An 18,012-nucleotide genomic window follows, 5' to 3' on the forward strand; every position below is an offset into this window, starting at 1 on the left:
CAAGATGTCTTGGAATCTTAGAATAAATGCTATTTGTCAAGGTTTATCTTCTAACAGACTATATGATTTAACTTAACTCTTTTTATTTTTATTTCTTGGTGTGACTAAACTAGATAGTTGTAAGAGTTTTTTTCCACCCCCTCAAGGAATATATCAGTAATTCTTAATGTAAAAGTCAAAACCATTTATAATGCCAGTTACTACCCTTGCCCCACTCAAAATTGCTTCTAGTGCTAACGATCCACTTTAAGTTATAATTTTTAAGTAAGTTGCAAAGTCTGTGTAAGGTTGCCTAATCTAGTATTCACTTTGAGATCTTTGTGAAATCACATCCAGGAACATCTTGATGATTTTCATTATGACTCCTAACTATTATGTGTATGACTCCTAACTATTATGTGAAAATCTCACTGCTTTCCCTTTAGCCCCACTGGGGGAACTTCAAGTAGCTTACTATGGCTGGAGCACAGCATATGTCCTCATAGAATAGCAGAGATTGAGGCAAATAGGTAGAAAGGGGCTTCTCTATGAAAGGTCATTCAAAAGAGTTGGCATGTTATCTTTTAGGCATTGGGGAATTCCTGAATGGTTTAAAACAGGGAAATAACATAATATCTTACAGAAATGCAAATCCAGGGGACACATAGTAAATGGATTATAATAGCATCCATCAGAATCACCTGGAGCACTTATAAAAATAAAGTGTCTTGGGGTACCTGGGTGGCTCAGTCTGTTCATTGACTGACTCTTGGTTTCAGTTCAGATTATGAGCTCATGAGTCCTGGGATGGAGCTCTGCATTAGGCTCCACAGTCAGCAGGGAGTGCTGTTTCTCTCTCAAATAAATAAATAGTGTTTTATAAGTCCTCATGTGGCTTCGGGTCTGGGGACTATACTTTGAGAACCTCTGTGTTAGGGGACATAGGGTTTGGTGACTACTGACTAGTAGAGTTGAGACATAACTAAAGAACATGCATCTAGGAAAGGAGCATAGAAACAGAGGGAAGGTAGGTGATTAAGTGATGGGTTACTAAAGTGTAGTTGGCCTGATTTAGTAACATTTCCTTCACTTCTACTGACTGGGTGATTATATAATATTGATGCTGTTAACCAAAATAGAGACTCTAGGAGGTGTGGAAGTTTTTTTCCTTTTTCTTTTTTTTTTTCTTCTTTTTTTAGAAGGGGGGAAGCGAAGGGGGTAATTTTATAGACATTGAGGTTCAGGTGTCTATACAGAAAACCAAAACATGAATATATAGATTTGGAACTGAGAAAAGCTTATGGGAATTAAGCACATTAACACTGTTCACAAAATGTAGGTTATGCTCTTATCAAGAGTCTTCTTCAATCAAAGTAAAATATAGATTGTTTTATTATAAATGTCATCAATATCCAGAACAGCTAAGAGGTATTAATCATTTTGTAATTTAAAAAGTCTTTAACATTTGAAAAAAAAAGTATCAGGAAAGCACTTACAGTGTATAGAAATCAGTAAATAAATACAAGCTAAAACAACCAGCACACAGTCCCCTTCTGACATATTTGGATAATTAAAATATTAATCAGAATATCAATATTTTTCTTCCTGGAACATTTCTAAATTTGAGTCAACAGTATTTTTTTTTTTGAGATTGCTTCTGGTTGGTGTAAAACAAAGAAATACAGTGTTTTGTTTTTGATTTTCACTTTCTAATAAAGGGGATAGATAAACAAAGCTCAAAAGTGAGAGGAAAATGGGAGGGCTTCAATTTTTTTAGTGGTTGCTGTTACATTTAAAATTTTGTTTTCTTTAAGATAGTCTACATTAGAAAGCAACCATAAGTTTCAGAGAAGAAATGTTTACATATGCAATATTTGATATGATTTTCTTATATTAACCCATTGAATATTGAATAAGTACTTATTGTACTTATATTTAGTCAGAAGATCAGCTCTTCTGCTCTTCTGCTCTGAGGTTCTTACACTGCCACACACCCACACATGATGACTTCTGCAAAAGAAAACATTGGCATCAAGAACTGGAACCACGTAGAAGCCAAAAGGATACATAAAAACGTGGTTAGTATGGGCGTTTGGGAAAAGTAAGCAGAAAAGTGGGAAAACAGACAGATTGGGAAAGTCAGTTTGACTGATAGCCCAGATTGCTAGGCTTGGGCTTTGAAAGGGGTGGTGCCTAGGAATGAGGAGAGGAACAGATAAGTAAGATCCTGACTTGATAAAGGCTTAGAGGCAAATGGAGCCAAATAAATGGTTATAAAATAGAAATGGAAAGTGAAAAATGAGACTTCTTTAGCCAGGGAAGCCAAACCACCTGGAATGTTTAGGAGCATTACAGTAAAGAACAAGAAAAAGAGTAGGAGGCATCCTCCTCAATACAGGGAGGACAAAGGAAGAAATAACACTCTCCTGGAAGCCTACTGACAACAAAATTTTCCAAACAGTAATTTGTCTCTCAGGCAATGCTCCTGGAATTTTTCCTACCACACAGTTGCCATATTGGTCCTTTAATTTCAATCAATTTCTCTTAAAAAGTGGTTTTGTCCTTTTGTTGCTTTCTATATGACCTTTTTACTGTTTCAAGGGTAAGCATCTTTTGTGGAGGTAAAGCAATTGCCCTTTCAAAATCTTTAGGAAATTCCATCTCCGAGGGCTGTGATTGTAACTGTGAGAAGCACACCTTATTCTAGGCTTACCATTTTTGTATATAAATGTAAGCTATGGCTGGTGATGATATTGTACAGAGGAAAAGAAATTCTTATCCCCTCCAATCCTACTGGAAGTATATCATTAAAGACAAACAAAAACAACAATCAAGCCAGATAAAATCCTCTTCAAATTGAAGAGATTCCTAAAGTGACCTTCATCCCAGGGTCCAGAAACCGTTCCACAGAGTCCTCTTAGGCCAGGAGCCGGTGGCCTGAAGGCGAACAGCTCTGGGAATGGAGTTCTTTGCTACATCTTATTATGAACCTTCATTTTTGTCGCTGTCCCTTGATCTTCCCAACATATCACACAAATACAGCAGAAACAGAATCTGCAATACCTAGAGAAAAAGAAATTATTAGTGCTAGTCTATTTCCCTCTAAAAAAAATGTAATGCTTATAGCTGGCAGTATAAACATGGCAACTTCTAAAACAGATATTAGAAGAGATGACTAACATTTTTGTTTCAAGAAACTACAGGGGCACCTGTGCGGCTCAATCAGTTAAGCAACCGAATCTTGGTTTGGCTCAGGTCACGATCTCAGGGTTGTGAGGTCGAGCCCCATGTATGGCTCTATGCTCAGTGCAGAGTCTGCTTGTTCCTCTCCTTTCCTTCTAGCCCCTCCCCACACTCATGTACTCTTTCCCTCTCTATCTCTGTAAAATTAATAAATAAAATCTTTTTTTTAAAGAAACTCCAAAAAAAAAAAAACAAAGACTTATTATCTAAATAGATTAATGTATCTGAAATCTTTATGGCACTCATATGTATTGCTTAGAGGAATACAATAATTTATAGGATTGTTTTAAATAAAATTTGAAACTTCAAACTCTTAAGATTTGAACTTTAGCAAAATTTAAATAAGTCACAAATATGCTAGGCTTTCTTAGCACCTAAGACCATATATCTCAATATCATGGTAAAAGCAATAAATAGTCCATTTGAAGACTGGATTTCATTGTAATTAGCTATGTCTTTAAAATCTCTTGGAGCCATGGAATGCTATTTCATAAGAGAAATGTGATCATCATCAGGTATTAACTTTCAGGAAATATTCATTTTCTGGAATGATTTGGATCCCTGCTTAATTACTAATCAGGCAGGCATGTGGAGGATCCCACTGGAACACGAGTAGAGAGGAGAAATTATTCCAACTCACCCTAGTAGCTGGGGGCTGAAGAAGAGGTGGTGGGGGAGGATACGGTGTCATAATGGAGGCAAGTATGAACGAGCATCTGAATTATGTTCTTGCAACACTCTTGCCAGAGCCTTGAAAAAGCCAACCTTCGTCCAGATCCAAGTATCACCACTTTGACAGTTAGAGATAATTTGGGTTTAGCAGCAGAGGCTCAATGAATGGCAGCGGTAATATATCTGCAAGTTCCAACAACAGAAAAGCCCCCATGATGCTAAAAAGTAGAGGCCTAACTAGTTTGCTAGTGCTCTGGCTAGAAGACTTCTTTAATGTTGACTCTCCTTCATAAGTAATTTCAGAAAAATATTTTATTGGGGTGATAGGCCAGACCACTGATTAACTCTCATGGATTCTACTTTATGATACCTTTAGCCAGTGTTCACTAGATTGAATCTAAATTTAAACTCTTAAATCTTTCATTCGTTCGTTCTTTCTTTCTTTCTTTCTTTCTTAAAGGTTTTATTTATTTATTTGTCAGAGAGTGAGCACAAGCAGGGGGAGGGGTGGAAGGAGAGGGAGAAGCAGGCTCCCTGCTGCACAGGGAGCCCAATGCAGGACTCAATCCCAGGACCCTGAGATCATGACCTGAGCTGAAGGCAGACACTTAACCGACTGAGCCACCCAGGCATCCCAACTCTCGAACTTTTCTATAACTCTCTATTCTCAGTCTCACTCTCTGGAGGGTTCTACAACTTTTAAAAAAGTTGTATGTATGTTAGGAATCATTGTAATAAGAAATTAAATGATTGCTTTCATATGCAATATAGTTTAGGTCAAACTTGATTCATAAACTGTGCTGATTTCCTAGATTAAAAATTTTAGAACATATGTTTACATATAAGTTTTAGAATACAGTTAAAAATACTTGACTAGCTATTTTAATTTGGTTTGTGGTTATCCAGAAACAAAATTGTTATTCAGCAAAAAAGCATATTTGGTATTTGCTTCAGCCCCTCAATTCTGGTGTGTGTTTTGCTTGAGTCTGTAGGTAACAAGGGGCATATTAAACCAGAAACAAGCCTAATGCTCAGATTTTCATATATTTTGATACAAAGAAAAAGCAATTCTTGATACCCTTGAGCAGGTATTGTGATGCACAAATTAGGAAAATTGATTCAGTTATAAAAAATAAATAAGGGAGGTGCCTGGCTGGCTCAGTCAGTGGAGTGTGAAACTCTTGATCTTGGCAATGTTAGTTCAGGTCTCAGGCTCAGAAAAAATGAAGGAAATAAATAAATTTTGGAGATGTTTTCAGAGCATCTCAGCCTCTTGGTAAATTAGTACTCTATCTTATTAGTACTGTATCTTATTGTATTTTGCATGTTATACTTGTATCACTACAAGCTCTCTTCCTTTTCAAAATGTGAACATGTGCAATGTGTCTCTTCAAGGTACACTATTTTATTTTTATCAGTTGGCTAGAGAAGGAAAATTATTACTGTAAAAATGGTCTGAGTCCATTGGAAGCTGACTATGGACTTAAATTACGAGCATACAGGTTTATAATTTTAATATTTTCCAAGTGTCTGCCTGGACATTTAGCCTGAAGTTTTAAACATGAATTCACGACTCACCACAAATATTGCCTCCCATTTTAACATGGGCGTAGCCATCTACTCCCCATGAACTTCCCCATGAGTTCCGCACAATCCAATATGGAGTACTTCCTACAAAACATAAGATGGTGACAAACCGTGAAAAGTTAAAATTTTGTTGTGAAGCATATTCATTTAAAGAGTTAGTTCTTGATAGCTATAGCAGCTCTGAGCAAAAGATTAAAAATGTAATGTGATTCTGGCTAAGTAAACTTGAGCTGCACTTAGTGTCACACTCCAGGTAATAGAAAAATATATATTTGAATCAGATAGCATGAAATGAAAACATACACACAATTCCAGGGAATTAGGAAAAGGAAAAAAAATAATCTTTAGAAAAATATGATTAAAATAACAAAGACTTCTTTTCCCCCAACAATTATTCTAAACATTCCAGGTGGAGAATGCACATTATTTAAATCAAGAATTATTGTTATTTTAACAAGGTTGTCCTCAAAATTGATAGGGGGGACCATGACAGGGTATTTATGCCTGGAATTCTACTGAAAAGTTGTAAAGGTCTTAGGAGGACTTAGACATGGAAGGACCAAATTTCAGCATTTTAAAGGATGGTGATCATTTGTAAGTCAGAGTTCAAGCTGCAAAGCAACCAATCAAGTCTTATCAGCACTTACCTATTTTATCAAATCCAGTTATGAGAACGGCATGATTTGCTTCTCCACTAGAGCAATGGTGCTGTATTATTCCTCCCAAATAATCTTGCCAGCTTACTGCATCTACTACCACTACCAAGGGGCCAAAGGTAAGAAGTGCTTTTGCCATTTCATCTTCTTGGTCACTACCGGAAGAGGAAATCCATGGTTAAGGAGTTGTTTTTAAGGTAGAGCTATTTTATAAAAAAAAAAAAAAAAAAAAAAAAAAAATCTATTTAATCTATGTATGGTTAGGAGTAGGTTTGATTGCAATTACAGAAGACCTAAAAATGGGAACTAGAGGTCTGAGAGACTGGGTAGTCTAGGACTTCTATGGGGCTCCAAGGTATCAGGAAGCCAGAATCTTTCTGTATTCTGCTCTACCAGGGGTCAATTAATGGCCCAAGATTGCTGCTGGAGCTCTTGCCATTTAACATATATTCCAGACAGCACAAAGAAGAAAGAAGTACAATATTCCTGTTGAGAAGACGTCCCCAAAGTAAAACACATGCTCTGCGTATGTCTATATAGATAACACACATGCTCTGCATAGGTCTATATAGATCTCATTGGCTAGTACTCAGTTAAGAGGCTAAGTTTAGCTTCAAGGAAGATCGGAAATGGAGTTTTGTAGCTAGCTGGCGAAGTATCAAGTTATAATAGGGGGATTCTGTTAATAAGGGAAGTGAAAAGACTAAATGCATGAGATAACTGTGCCATACCCTGTGAGAATCAAGAGACTGACCAACTTCTGTGAATGAACGCCAAACGCAGAAATCAGAGGGGAGCATTACACAAAAGTGGCAAATGTCATTATACAACAGAAGCAAGGATGTACTATAAAGTGGCTAACAGAAAATAATTAAAAGAAAAAAAAGGAAAAAGATCTAGAAAAATCTGAAGCGATACCAGTCAACTTATTTACATGTCTCAGTTTGGGGAAAATAATATCTTTTTCATAAAAGCATAAAAGTGTGTTACAGGTTGCCATGTAATGGGTTTTTTGCTATTATTTTAAAATAAAGCTATAAATACAGATTTAAAAAAAAAAAAAAAGATGCCAGGAGAACCAAGACTAGATTGTGAAGTCTGTTGAAAGACCCAGTTATTGCTCTCACACGTGGACATCTACTGATAATGTCTGTTACATAACATTTGGTCATCATCGATCTTGGAAGTATGTGATTAAACCATTATTTACCCTTTTAAAGGTCAGCCTGATGAGTGAAGGACACTGAAACCAAATTACTGATATTTCAAGCCATTAAGATAGCATTTGGTATTTTACTGCTGCAGCAAGCCATGAGTAAATTAGTAGCTCCAAAGAGTAAATAACCTATTATTATAACCTGCTGGGGATCAGTTTCTACCAAGGGGACATTTTGCCCACAGATGGGGAAAAAATTGAGTGCATAAGAGAATTTATTGAGATAGAAACTGCATGCATATTCATTCTAAACGTTTATTCATATGACCTGTTGATGTGAAGATCTTTTTCTGGAGATCTATAAGCAGTCAATTCTAATTTTCACTGCTGTAATAATAACCTGCATTCATTAAGATTATCCCAAGGCAGGCAAAATTACAAAATTCCTATAAGGCATCATGGTAGGGTATAGGCATTGAAGTTCTGCATAGCTGTGTTCAAATTACAGCTATAGACTGGAGTCATTCTAGTCACACTGGAGTCAGTGACTCTAGCAGGTGACTGAAGTCACCTCTGTCACAAAATCAATCTAAGGAGAAAATTGCAGGTATAAACTTATAGCATGCCTAACATAAATTACACTCTGAATTTGAAAGAAATAGCTCCCTTTCCTCATTTCTAATTACCTGGTAAACCAGTTTTGTTCAGCATATGTTTTAATGTAAAATGTATATTTTATTATATTCAAATTTTTGAACATTTTGTTATCCAAATATGACAAATAGGATTATCTACATTAAAGAGTATACAGGCGTCTCTACCTTTGTAAGATGACAAAAGATAAACTGTAAATACATGACATCAAAGCTCCAGGGACAGGGAGAGCACGATGGAAAGAGAAAGATCAAGAAGGAAAAATATTTTTTTAGAATGTAGAGGGTAATTAACATGGTAAGATCAAAGAAACAACTGAGTAATAGTCTCTGCTTTGAGGCAGAACTAAAAAAAGATATCAAAAATATGAAACAGGAGGATATGACATAGTCCAGAAATGTTCCATTTAGTCCCAGAAATGACTAGCATTGTTATCTCTTGTGTTTCAGAAAGATGTTGGCTGTTAGCAAGTTAAAATATACTCCTCGATATTCCTTCCTGAATTTGTTCCTGTCTCAGACTTTCATGTCTCAAGTAAGAGTTTATTCCATTCTTTCAGTTGTTCAGGCCAAAAAGCCTAGATTCATCATCCTTGACTATCTTTTCTCTCATCCCCTCCATAAAATCTGTCAAAATATTCTGTGGGGCTTCATATTCTATGAGGGATAATAACCTATGATGTCTCAGGTCTAAGACCATTTTTCTAACACTGCTCCAAGGGTATTACCCGATAACCTTTATTGCCTCATCTCTGACTAGTCTTGTCCATCCAAAGTCCCATTGGCTTCCTCATTTTTCTGTAAATATGCCACACATGTTTCTGTCCCTTTGCATTTATGGATCCTTATGCTTGGAACAGTTGTTCCTCAGATGTCTAGATGGTTACGTTCCCTCACTTCTCCAGGTCTTTGCTCAAAAGTCATCTTCTCATTGGCCATTCTTTTTAAGACTGTATAACCCCCGGATGTTTCCTCTTCCTCCTACTGTTTTACTTAGTTCTCTGTAGAAATGATTACATCTAACACTCGGTACATATTTTTGTTTGTTTTCTTTATTGTCTGTCTCTATCACTAAAATGCAGTCAGGGTTTTTTGTCTGTTTTGTTCACGGCTGAATCCCCAGAACCTGAAACAATGTTCAATACATATTCAAATGAATGAATAAATCAATGAAAGATCTTCGTGCAGAGTCTAATACCATTAGCACTCTATTACCAGAATGTTTATGTCCAGTGTAAACAGAGTTGGTATTTTTTTTTTTTTTTTTAATCGGGACCTCTTTCTTCTTAACCAAAGGGTTAGACAGATCATGCTTCAGGTCCAGTGCCAGTGACTTTTACATTCTCTCTCTCCAAATCTTTCTAATTCAGATTCATGCCTATTCTTCTACATGTCTCCCTATTTTTTTTGTTATTTTGCTACTCATGATGAGGGATTCCCTGAAGTTTTTAAGTGACATTTTTTTTTAACCTTTTGAGTGATATTTTGAAAATCTATTTACTTCTTGTGTGCATGCTTCACTTACACTCTTAAGGAATGGACAGCTTATAGAGACACACTTCCTCATTTTTGAGAGTGTGTTTCCCTCAAAAAAGATGTAGGACAATGTATTCTGTGACTCTGCACATTTTATTACAGACTCTGTGTAACCTGCCATCTATGGAATTGGGACTCTCTGGTGTGTGGTTCCTAAGGTCACCCCGAGAGCCCTTGTTGTAGATGGGAGCTGTGCTGACAATCTGTCAGGCCTCTGGTACACGTATGCTTTCTTAGACGGGTTCCATTTTGTTCAATGATCCAATTTCACCCTTGATTTCCTTCAGATCTCATGGGTTGGCACCATCTGGACCAAGAGATTCTTTTATATTCTGTATTGGTATGTTTTGGGGTAGTCTGTCACCTCAGCTGAATATAATTGACTTTCTGCTTTCTCTGTTTCAAAAGACTGTGCTAAGATTCCTTTATATATATTTTTTAAATGAAAAAAGAAGCTATTTGAATCTTCCTTTGTCCTATTATCCCTGAATCCCTGTTTTGTACTATATCAAATGGTCACAATGGTTTTCTAGCTGGCTTTCAGTACTTCATGCATTTTTAAAGCATTTTGTAATGACTCTTTGTCCCTGAACCTATTCAAAGTCATCACGCCATTCAACTTTCAACACCAGTCCCTTTCCTCTGCCTGTCCTTATCTACCCTGCACGCCCATCATGCCCGTAGTGTGTGCCCCATAATCCACCTCCAGTAATATAGTCTTACTTGCTTCTAATAAGAAAGTTTCAGTTCATGCTTTTCTTATAGTTGATGCCTTAAAAAAATGCAAGCATGTTCAAAAATGATACTTCTTGGTAAGGCGACTGCTTGATACTCACTGGAGAGTCTATACAAAGCAATTTTGGATCACTTCAACAGTGAGACTGAAATATACAAATGATAATCACGGCAACTCCATTTGTTAGAAGGAAGGTGGTAAGGATAACTTTTACCTTGCACAGATTTAAATGTGTTAATTCTATTATAAACACAAATGGAAAAATAAGATCACATTTAAGAAACAACATCTCTTAGACAGCCCTCCATTAGTCTCTCTAGCAAAAAGGTAGGTCTTAAAACAATGACTCGTATTCAAAAATGCCTTCAATCCAGTTATTGATTCCAAATGGTCAATAGATCAGAGACTATGAAATGCAGACAGAGACACAACAGAATAAGACAATTACCTGAAGTCATATGCAGAATAACCTTTGATCGAAAATCCAGACTGTGAATCAGAAAAGTAATGGCACAGGCCATTCTGTGCTTTAAATGGGTACTCTGAATCTCTCACCAGTCTTACTTGTGTCTAAAAGAAAATAATCATCCAAAGGGTTCTCTATTTAAAACACAGTTGTTTTGGAAATCAAACAGCAATTTCTACGATGTGTCCAAATAAGATTCAAGTTGGCCACATCCTCGTCATGTGGCTATTTTTTAGGTTATCTTAATAACCTAAATTCATAAATAACCTAAATTCTTAAATTCAACCTTTAGGTGTTTGTTATGGACATACTAAGTTAACTCAGTATCTTTCTCTTCTACTCTTGTTTTTCCTCTAACTTCCTTCCTTAGAGCCTCCTTACATTTGATAATAGTCTTACCATTTTTTTTTTTTTTTTCTCCTGAGGTTGCAACAGGGCAACTCATTTTCCTTCCAGAGCTTCTGGTTCCATCAGCAAGTCTCTGAGACTCACTCAGCTCAGGCAATGGCCAGATGAAGCATTCTTTCCACCTACATCTCTCTATGCCATACATCTAGCATATGTCACATATTTTTTAGCTGTTGGTAGACAATCCTCCTTTTCTGATTCTGGGCTTATAGAAGCCAGGGGACACACAATTCCTTGTTGTCCCTGATGTGTGCAGAGAAGCTTCCGGCATGTAGTAACTCAAAATACAGCAAGCGAACAAGGAAAGAATATTCCAATTTGGGAAATTCCAGCTTGACGACTTTTACAAACTATAACAACATCCTCATGGTTTGGCTTCATGCAGTTGGCCCTGGATACAGGACAATGTCAGAGAGTCTCCTAAGAAACGGAGGACACTCTGGAGTATTGGATAAAGCCCTCCATTGAGACAGAAGACTTAAGACACAGTTCTGGCACAGCTACTGATTTGGCAACACGATCTCACCTCTCAGGTCTCATTTCTTCACCTACATAAAGAGTTATTAAATTTGCTGATTTCTATTGTCTCTTATAATTGCAATATTCAAAGATTCTATAGAAATAAGTAATCATAGGTTCTCATCTTTGGGACATTAGGTGATCTATAACTATGAAAGAAAGTATTTACCTACTGAGAAATGCTAAGAAAGAAACACACGTATTTTTCTGAAAACAAATGCAGGCAAGATTTTCCACACTTTGATCGCTTAGTAGCTGACTTGCCTGAAAGCAATTCATTTTCAAATCTTCTGAGGGATTCAGACTTTGGCCATCAAAATTTCTGAATTTAAAAACATTCTTTGGGGGTGCCTGGGTGGTTCAGTCATTTAAGCATCTGCCTTTGACTTGGATTATGATCTTGGGGTCCTGGGATGGAGCCCCTCCATCGGGCTTCCTGCTCATCTGGGAGCCTGCTTCTCCCTCTTCCACTCAGCTCATGCTCTCTGTCTCTATCTCTGTCTCTCTCTCAAATAAATACATTAAATCTTCAAAAAAATAAAAAATAAAAACATTCTTTGGTATATCTGAGAGTAAACTGACTTAATTCTGAAGGCATGTTAACTAAACCAAAGAGGAAATGAAGAGTTTAGAAGGCTGAGAAACTAGTCACCTTATTCAGCCAGTTCAAAGCACTGAGAGTGGAGCCTCCCTGGCAGCCGTAGTTATTATAGGAACAGTCGATGACCTGCTGTACACTCAGGTCCTCCAAAGGCTTCCCTTTTATTGCATATGCTGATTCCACGGCACCCACCACGCTGAAGGCCCAGCATCCTCCACACTGTTGAAAAAGAGAAACAGCATTGTATTTATTATCAAATAATGTTCAAACCAAGTTCGTCCACATTGCTAATTATCACGAGTTAACAAGTCAAGTAAAGTGGGCAGAATCTGGAGGCCTACAAAATATTAATGCCCAGCCTATAGATTTTCAAATAGACGAAAGAAAAGAAAAACCAAAATTCTCACTTCAGCCCCAAAATGTAACTATTAAAGATAAACGGGCAATCACCCTGGTCAACGAGACAATGCAAGATGAAAGCGAGATTCAGAGATTGAGAGAACACCTGGATGGTCTTTTAAAGACTCATCAGTTCACTGGACATGACTTCTGTTTCTAGGAAGTATGCCAACTCCCACCCACTCTTCAATCCCTCTTGTTTCTCCCCTGACCCTCTGCCTCTATGGCATCCACCATCTCCACCCTAAAGGGCAGAGGCAGTGATGAGGTGACATGGGTTGAGGATATATACATCATCCAAGCTGTGCTCATTATTTGATTAACTCAGGAGCTGAATGAATTACTTTCTAGGCTGCCACAGTGCCAGCATGGGCATATCACAGATACGCATAAAATGTCATAACGATCAAAACCCATACTGGCCATTCCTCATTGAAATGTCAGCTGACAATCTTCCTCATTCTGGATCTATTAACTTGATTTTATTGGACTAACTGGAATGAAAGAATGAAAGGGTTCGTCCTGAAAGAATAGGGAGAAAATGGAGGAAATGAAATCAAGTTTCATGAACAAGGAAGAAGGATCCATAGAAAAGGCAGAGGTAAGAGTAAGATTTGAAGTTGGGCAGAACTGACTTCATCCCAGGACATGTGCTACACAGTGAGGCAAAGAAAGGAAGAACAGTTGGTTATCTTTGTGGAGTTGTGTTGAGTGACTTTATGGCTTTAAGGGTCTTATTATGTCTTTATGCCCAGTGCCTTTGGCATAGGAAAATAGGCACTAAGGAACTCTATGTCCGGGTCTCCACCCTTTGAGAAAAGTGAGTACAGGTTGCTGACACCATACCTAGAGCTAGATTTAGTTTATCTCCCAATAGCTGCCCCAGGAGGGCAGTTTCTGCTCAAAAAATATCTCTACAGTATATTTCTTTAACTCAAGATTACTAATGAAATTGTATTCCTTTAATACAAAGTAGACACTTCCTGGAAGGATTCTGTTTCTGACTAATTCACTCTTCTTTATGAATTCAATAATAAAGCAAATGATTCGGTGGTAAAACTTAAATCATAATAATACATATATTTTTAAAAAAGCGATAGATTTATATTCTGAGGAGAAAAGAGTCATCCTAACTAGACGGTGACTGAGAAACTGCTTGGTCTAAAACACCTTAAATGGGAAGGCTGAATGACATGGTAAGGTTTCCACTCAGATAAATTGAGACTCTATCTCTGCAGTTATGGGGTCGATTTTCCCTGGTCAGGTGTCATTCCCTATGCCAATGGGGTGTAGAGGAGTAGGTTTATCTTTAAAATAAAAATCGGCTTTGGGGCGCCTGGGTGGCTCAGTGGGTTAAGCATCTGCCTTCTGCTCACGTCATGATCTCAGGGTCCTGGGATCAAGCCCCGCATCGGGCTCCCTGCTCAGCAGGGAGACTGGTTCTTCCTCCCCCTGCTCCTGTGCTCTCGCTTGCATGCTCTCTCTCTCTCTCTCCCTCTCAAATAAATAAAATCTTAAAAAAAAAAAAAAAAATCGGCCTTGACATCTGCCTCTCATTTCATCAGAGATTCTCCCTTCATTGTCATTTCTGGGTATTTGGAGTGTGGTTTTACCCAGAGATATGGCTTCTGTTACAAGTTTGATTGAACTGGACTTCAAAGATGACTTCCCATGCATGCTAAGATGATTTAAAAAAGAAAAAAAAAAAAAAGAAAGAAAGAAAAAGAAAACCTCTAAACTCACAGTTTGCTGGTTCCTCACTTGGGTTACAACATGTTTGTCCCGCCAGTCAAATCTTGATGGTAAAGATACATTGGGTATGGATGTTTGCACCTCTGTTCGGTATCTGGGTAGTCTGGAAGACTTGCTTCTTAAATAAATAGCTGAAGAGAAACAGGAAATGAAAAGACAGCCAACATAACGTTATAAGGAGGGCTTCCTGGGGTTCTTTTTGGAGGAATTTTTCAAACACAAACAGAAGTTTTATAGTAGAGCCTGCCATTTGTGGTTTTCCTTTATACTTTTTCATAACTCAAAATGTACTCACTGAAAACTAAGGAATTCCTACAACAGGACTGGAGCTGTCACATAAAATTACTTGTCTGATAGAACTCGGTCAATAATAAAAATGAGTATAATTGATATCACTAGCTTTATCGTAACCCATGGAACTGTGGATGTCTAGGATAGAAATAGCACTAAAAAATGCAGAAGGGGGCTCCTGGGTGGCTCAGTCATTAAGCGTCTGCCCTCAGCTCAGGTCATGATCCCAGGGTCCTGGGATCGAGCCCCAAACTGGGCTCTCTGCTCAGCAGGGAGCCTGCTTCCTCCTCTTTCTCTGCCTGCTTCTCTGCCAACTTGTGATCTCCGTCTATCAAATAAATAAATAAAAATCTTTTAAAAAAATGCAGAATGGGGGCTCCTGGGTGGCTCAGTCGTTAAGCATCTGCCTTCAGCTCAGGTCAGGATCCCAGGGTCCTGGGATCGAGCCCCGTGTTGGGCTCCCTGTTCTGTGGGGTTTTCCTCTCTTGTGTTCCCTCTCTCACTGTTTCTCTTTCTCTGTCAAATAAATAAGTAAAATTTAAAAAAAAAATGCAGAAGGGGTGAAACATTGGCCCTTACAGCTACATGGAAAAATCTATAACATTTAGATCTTAATTAGAAGATAATCAGAAGATAGTAGCCAGGTATTTACATGCTTGACATTTAGTATTTAATAAATGTTAATTATGACTCAATTTACTAGATTCACAATTAAACAATTCCTCAAAAATTAAGGAAACAAATCAAAATCAGGAAACCAAACAACTAATAGCACAATATCACAGTACCTTTAAACTCTTCCGGAAACAAATAAGAAAATTGATTTATTCCATAGATGGCACTAGAGTTGTCATGAGGGAATACAGAATTCAAGTATTGATGTCTATTAAGGCTTTCCTAAAAGAAGAAAAAAATTAATTCACATCACCTATGTTCACTTATCAGAGCAATGTATGTGTAACTAACTTGGACATATTTTTCAGGTGTTAGAAGCAAAGCTTGATTTATTTCCTACTGATCACAGTGAAAGATTGCATAGGACCTCTAGATCAGATTTACAAACATTTGTGTGAAAACTATCATCTGGTTTCAGGTATATTTTTGAGGCTGGAAAGGTATGTCTTATCCATTTATAATTCCTCTTTACCGGCATGTTGAAAGCACTAAATACGTGTTTGTTGAACACAGTGGAAAAAAACAAAGTGAATTGCAAATAAACACTAGATCCTAGTAGAAACTGTCACAAAGAGATACTCATTAGATTAAAAAATTATGAATTTGGAATGCATGTATCTTTGAATTTCCCAGCACTATGTAACAAAGCATGAAAAAAATAAATCAGTAAATAATAAATAAATATGATTCTATTCCAGCTTTATAGCTCTCTCCAGCTCATTATGGGTAAAAAGGCTTTGTGATAGCGATGCAGCTGCAGATGTTCCGGGAAGATAGATTAACTTGTGTATCTAGAGGGAAAACATGACCATTATTTACAGATTCCTCAGCTCTGAATTTTGTAATAATTTATCTTAAGCTTGTCTTTTGTGAGAACATGCCTCAATTTCCTGATGCTAACCAACTGTGTAGGATAAATGCAATTTCAGGAGACTACCATTAGGTAAGTTTCCAACTCTAGCTCATATGTATTTGTTTATGGATCTACGTGTTTATTGTGTGTCTGTGTCACAAACCTCTAAGTAAAATGAGGGCGAGACCTGTCTGTCTTGTTCATCAGTGCACTCCCCACCCTGAGCACATGCCTGGCACACAATGGATGCTTAATTAACATTTTTTGTGGAATAAGTACACCAATGACATTTTATATACATCATGCCTGTAAGAGCTTTAAGCTATTTACTTTGAAGCAAGTTATTACTGGAACTTATCTTCTTCTTACTACATCCTTATTGATCGTGCCTGGAAGGACTGTTAATGAAATAATAAAGAGTTACTAAATGAATTTTACGTACTTAAGAATAATCTTGATAAAGCAGAGTTCTGAATATAATTTAGAAAGCAGATGGATGAATACAAAAATAGAGCAGAAATAACAAAGCACGTATCTATATTCCATGTGACAAACATGAGCCAGAGACTGCTAGCTGCTAAGGAATTTAAAATTCATTCATTTTCTAAGTATTGGTTGAACATTTTTGTGGGCTAGACTAGCCAGGGCATTGAGAATGTAGGACACTAAAAATGCATAGGAAAGCAAGTGGTAGCCATGAGACTGAGCCTCACAGACTTCCATCTATGGGGGGGGGGTTATGTGCTGCGTGCTGAATTACCACAAGAGAGGCCACGGTTCCCACAAGCTGCCTGTAGCCAAAGACTGAGCCCTGAGGGTCTCTCTGACCCTTCCTTTGGCTGCACAGCCGTCTAAAGCACTTCCCCCAATCTATCTTCCCTCCCTCCTTCACTCTAGATCAGAGTTGCATTGCCATCAGGTAGCTCTCCCAACCTGTCCCCATTTCTCTCAGCTATTGGTCTTGTGATAAGGAAATGAAAAAAGAAAGGATAAAACACAAATGATCAACATCAAGAACGAGGAAAGGGCCATCACTATGGATGCTTTAGTCATTAGAATAACAGTATTTTGAAAACGGTAAACCAGGAAGTTTTATGAATGTGTGTATGAAACGGACACACTCCTCACACATCACCAATTGCAAAAGCTGAATGTATGAGAAATAGAAAACTCTAAGCCCAGATGTCTTGTTTGGTGAACTCTACACAATTAAAAAAGAAATAATATCAATCTTATACACATTCTTTGAGAAAATAAAAGAGAAGGGAATGCTTTGCAACTTATTTTATTTATTTTAATTAATTAATTAACTTACTTATTTGAGTATTTGAGTTAGAGAGAGTGAGTGAGAAAGAGAGCACAAGTGGGGAGACAGGGAGAGAGGGAGAAGCAGACTCCCTGCTGAGCAGGGAGCCCCATGTAGGGCTCCATCACAGGACTCTGGGATCATGACCCGAGCAGAGGCAGACACTTAAACGACTAAGACACCCAGGCGTCCCTGAAACTTATTTTATAAGGTATTACACTGATTACAAAACCAGGCGAAGACATCTCAAGAAAATAGACCAACGCACCAATAGCCCTCACGGCTATAGATGTGGAATCCTTAAGAAAGTATTAGCAAATCAAATCCAACAATATATAAAAAGGACAACGCTTTATGACCAAGTGAGATTCATTAGAAAAATGCTACATTGGTTTAACTTTTAAAAAGCAATCAGCATAATATACCATATTAATGGCATTTTTAAAAAAGCAAGGAAAATCATATTTTAAGTTGATGCAGAAAATGCCCTTGACATAATTCAAAATCTTTTCATGACAAAAATC

General features: G+C 37.5%; 1 protein-coding gene across 1 annotated transcript in view; it reads right to left on the reverse strand.

Annotated features, from left to right (window-relative positions):
- Positions 1–1,640: 1,640 nt before the first annotated feature.
- LOC111152861 (cathepsin O) overlaps positions 1,641–18,012 on the reverse strand; it is a 52,499-nt gene continuing 36,127 nt past the window's right edge. The window contains exons 3-9 of the mRNA XM_022511555.1: positions 15,443–15,551; positions 14,355–14,494; positions 12,264–12,431; positions 10,667–10,788; positions 6,129–6,292; positions 5,473–5,565; positions 1,641–3,042 (exon numbers count right to left, since the gene is read on the reverse strand). Coding sequence (XP_022367263.1) covers positions 3,008–3,042; positions 5,473–5,565; positions 6,129–6,292; positions 10,667–10,788; positions 12,264–12,431; positions 14,355–14,494; positions 15,443–15,551 — 831 coding nt within the window. The 3' untranslated portion in view covers positions 1,641–3,007. The remainder of the gene's footprint in view (positions 3,043–5,472; positions 5,566–6,128; positions 6,293–10,666; positions 10,789–12,263; positions 12,432–14,354; positions 14,495–15,442; positions 15,552–18,012) is intronic.

Source organism: Enhydra lutris, unplaced genomic scaffold, assembly GCF_002288905.1.
Source record: "Enhydra lutris kenyoni isolate GAN:26980312 unplaced genomic scaffold, ASM228890v2 scaffoldscaffold3, whole genome shotgun sequence".
Classification (NCBI taxonomy): Eukaryota; Metazoa; Chordata; class Mammalia; order Carnivora; family Mustelidae; genus Enhydra; species Enhydra lutris.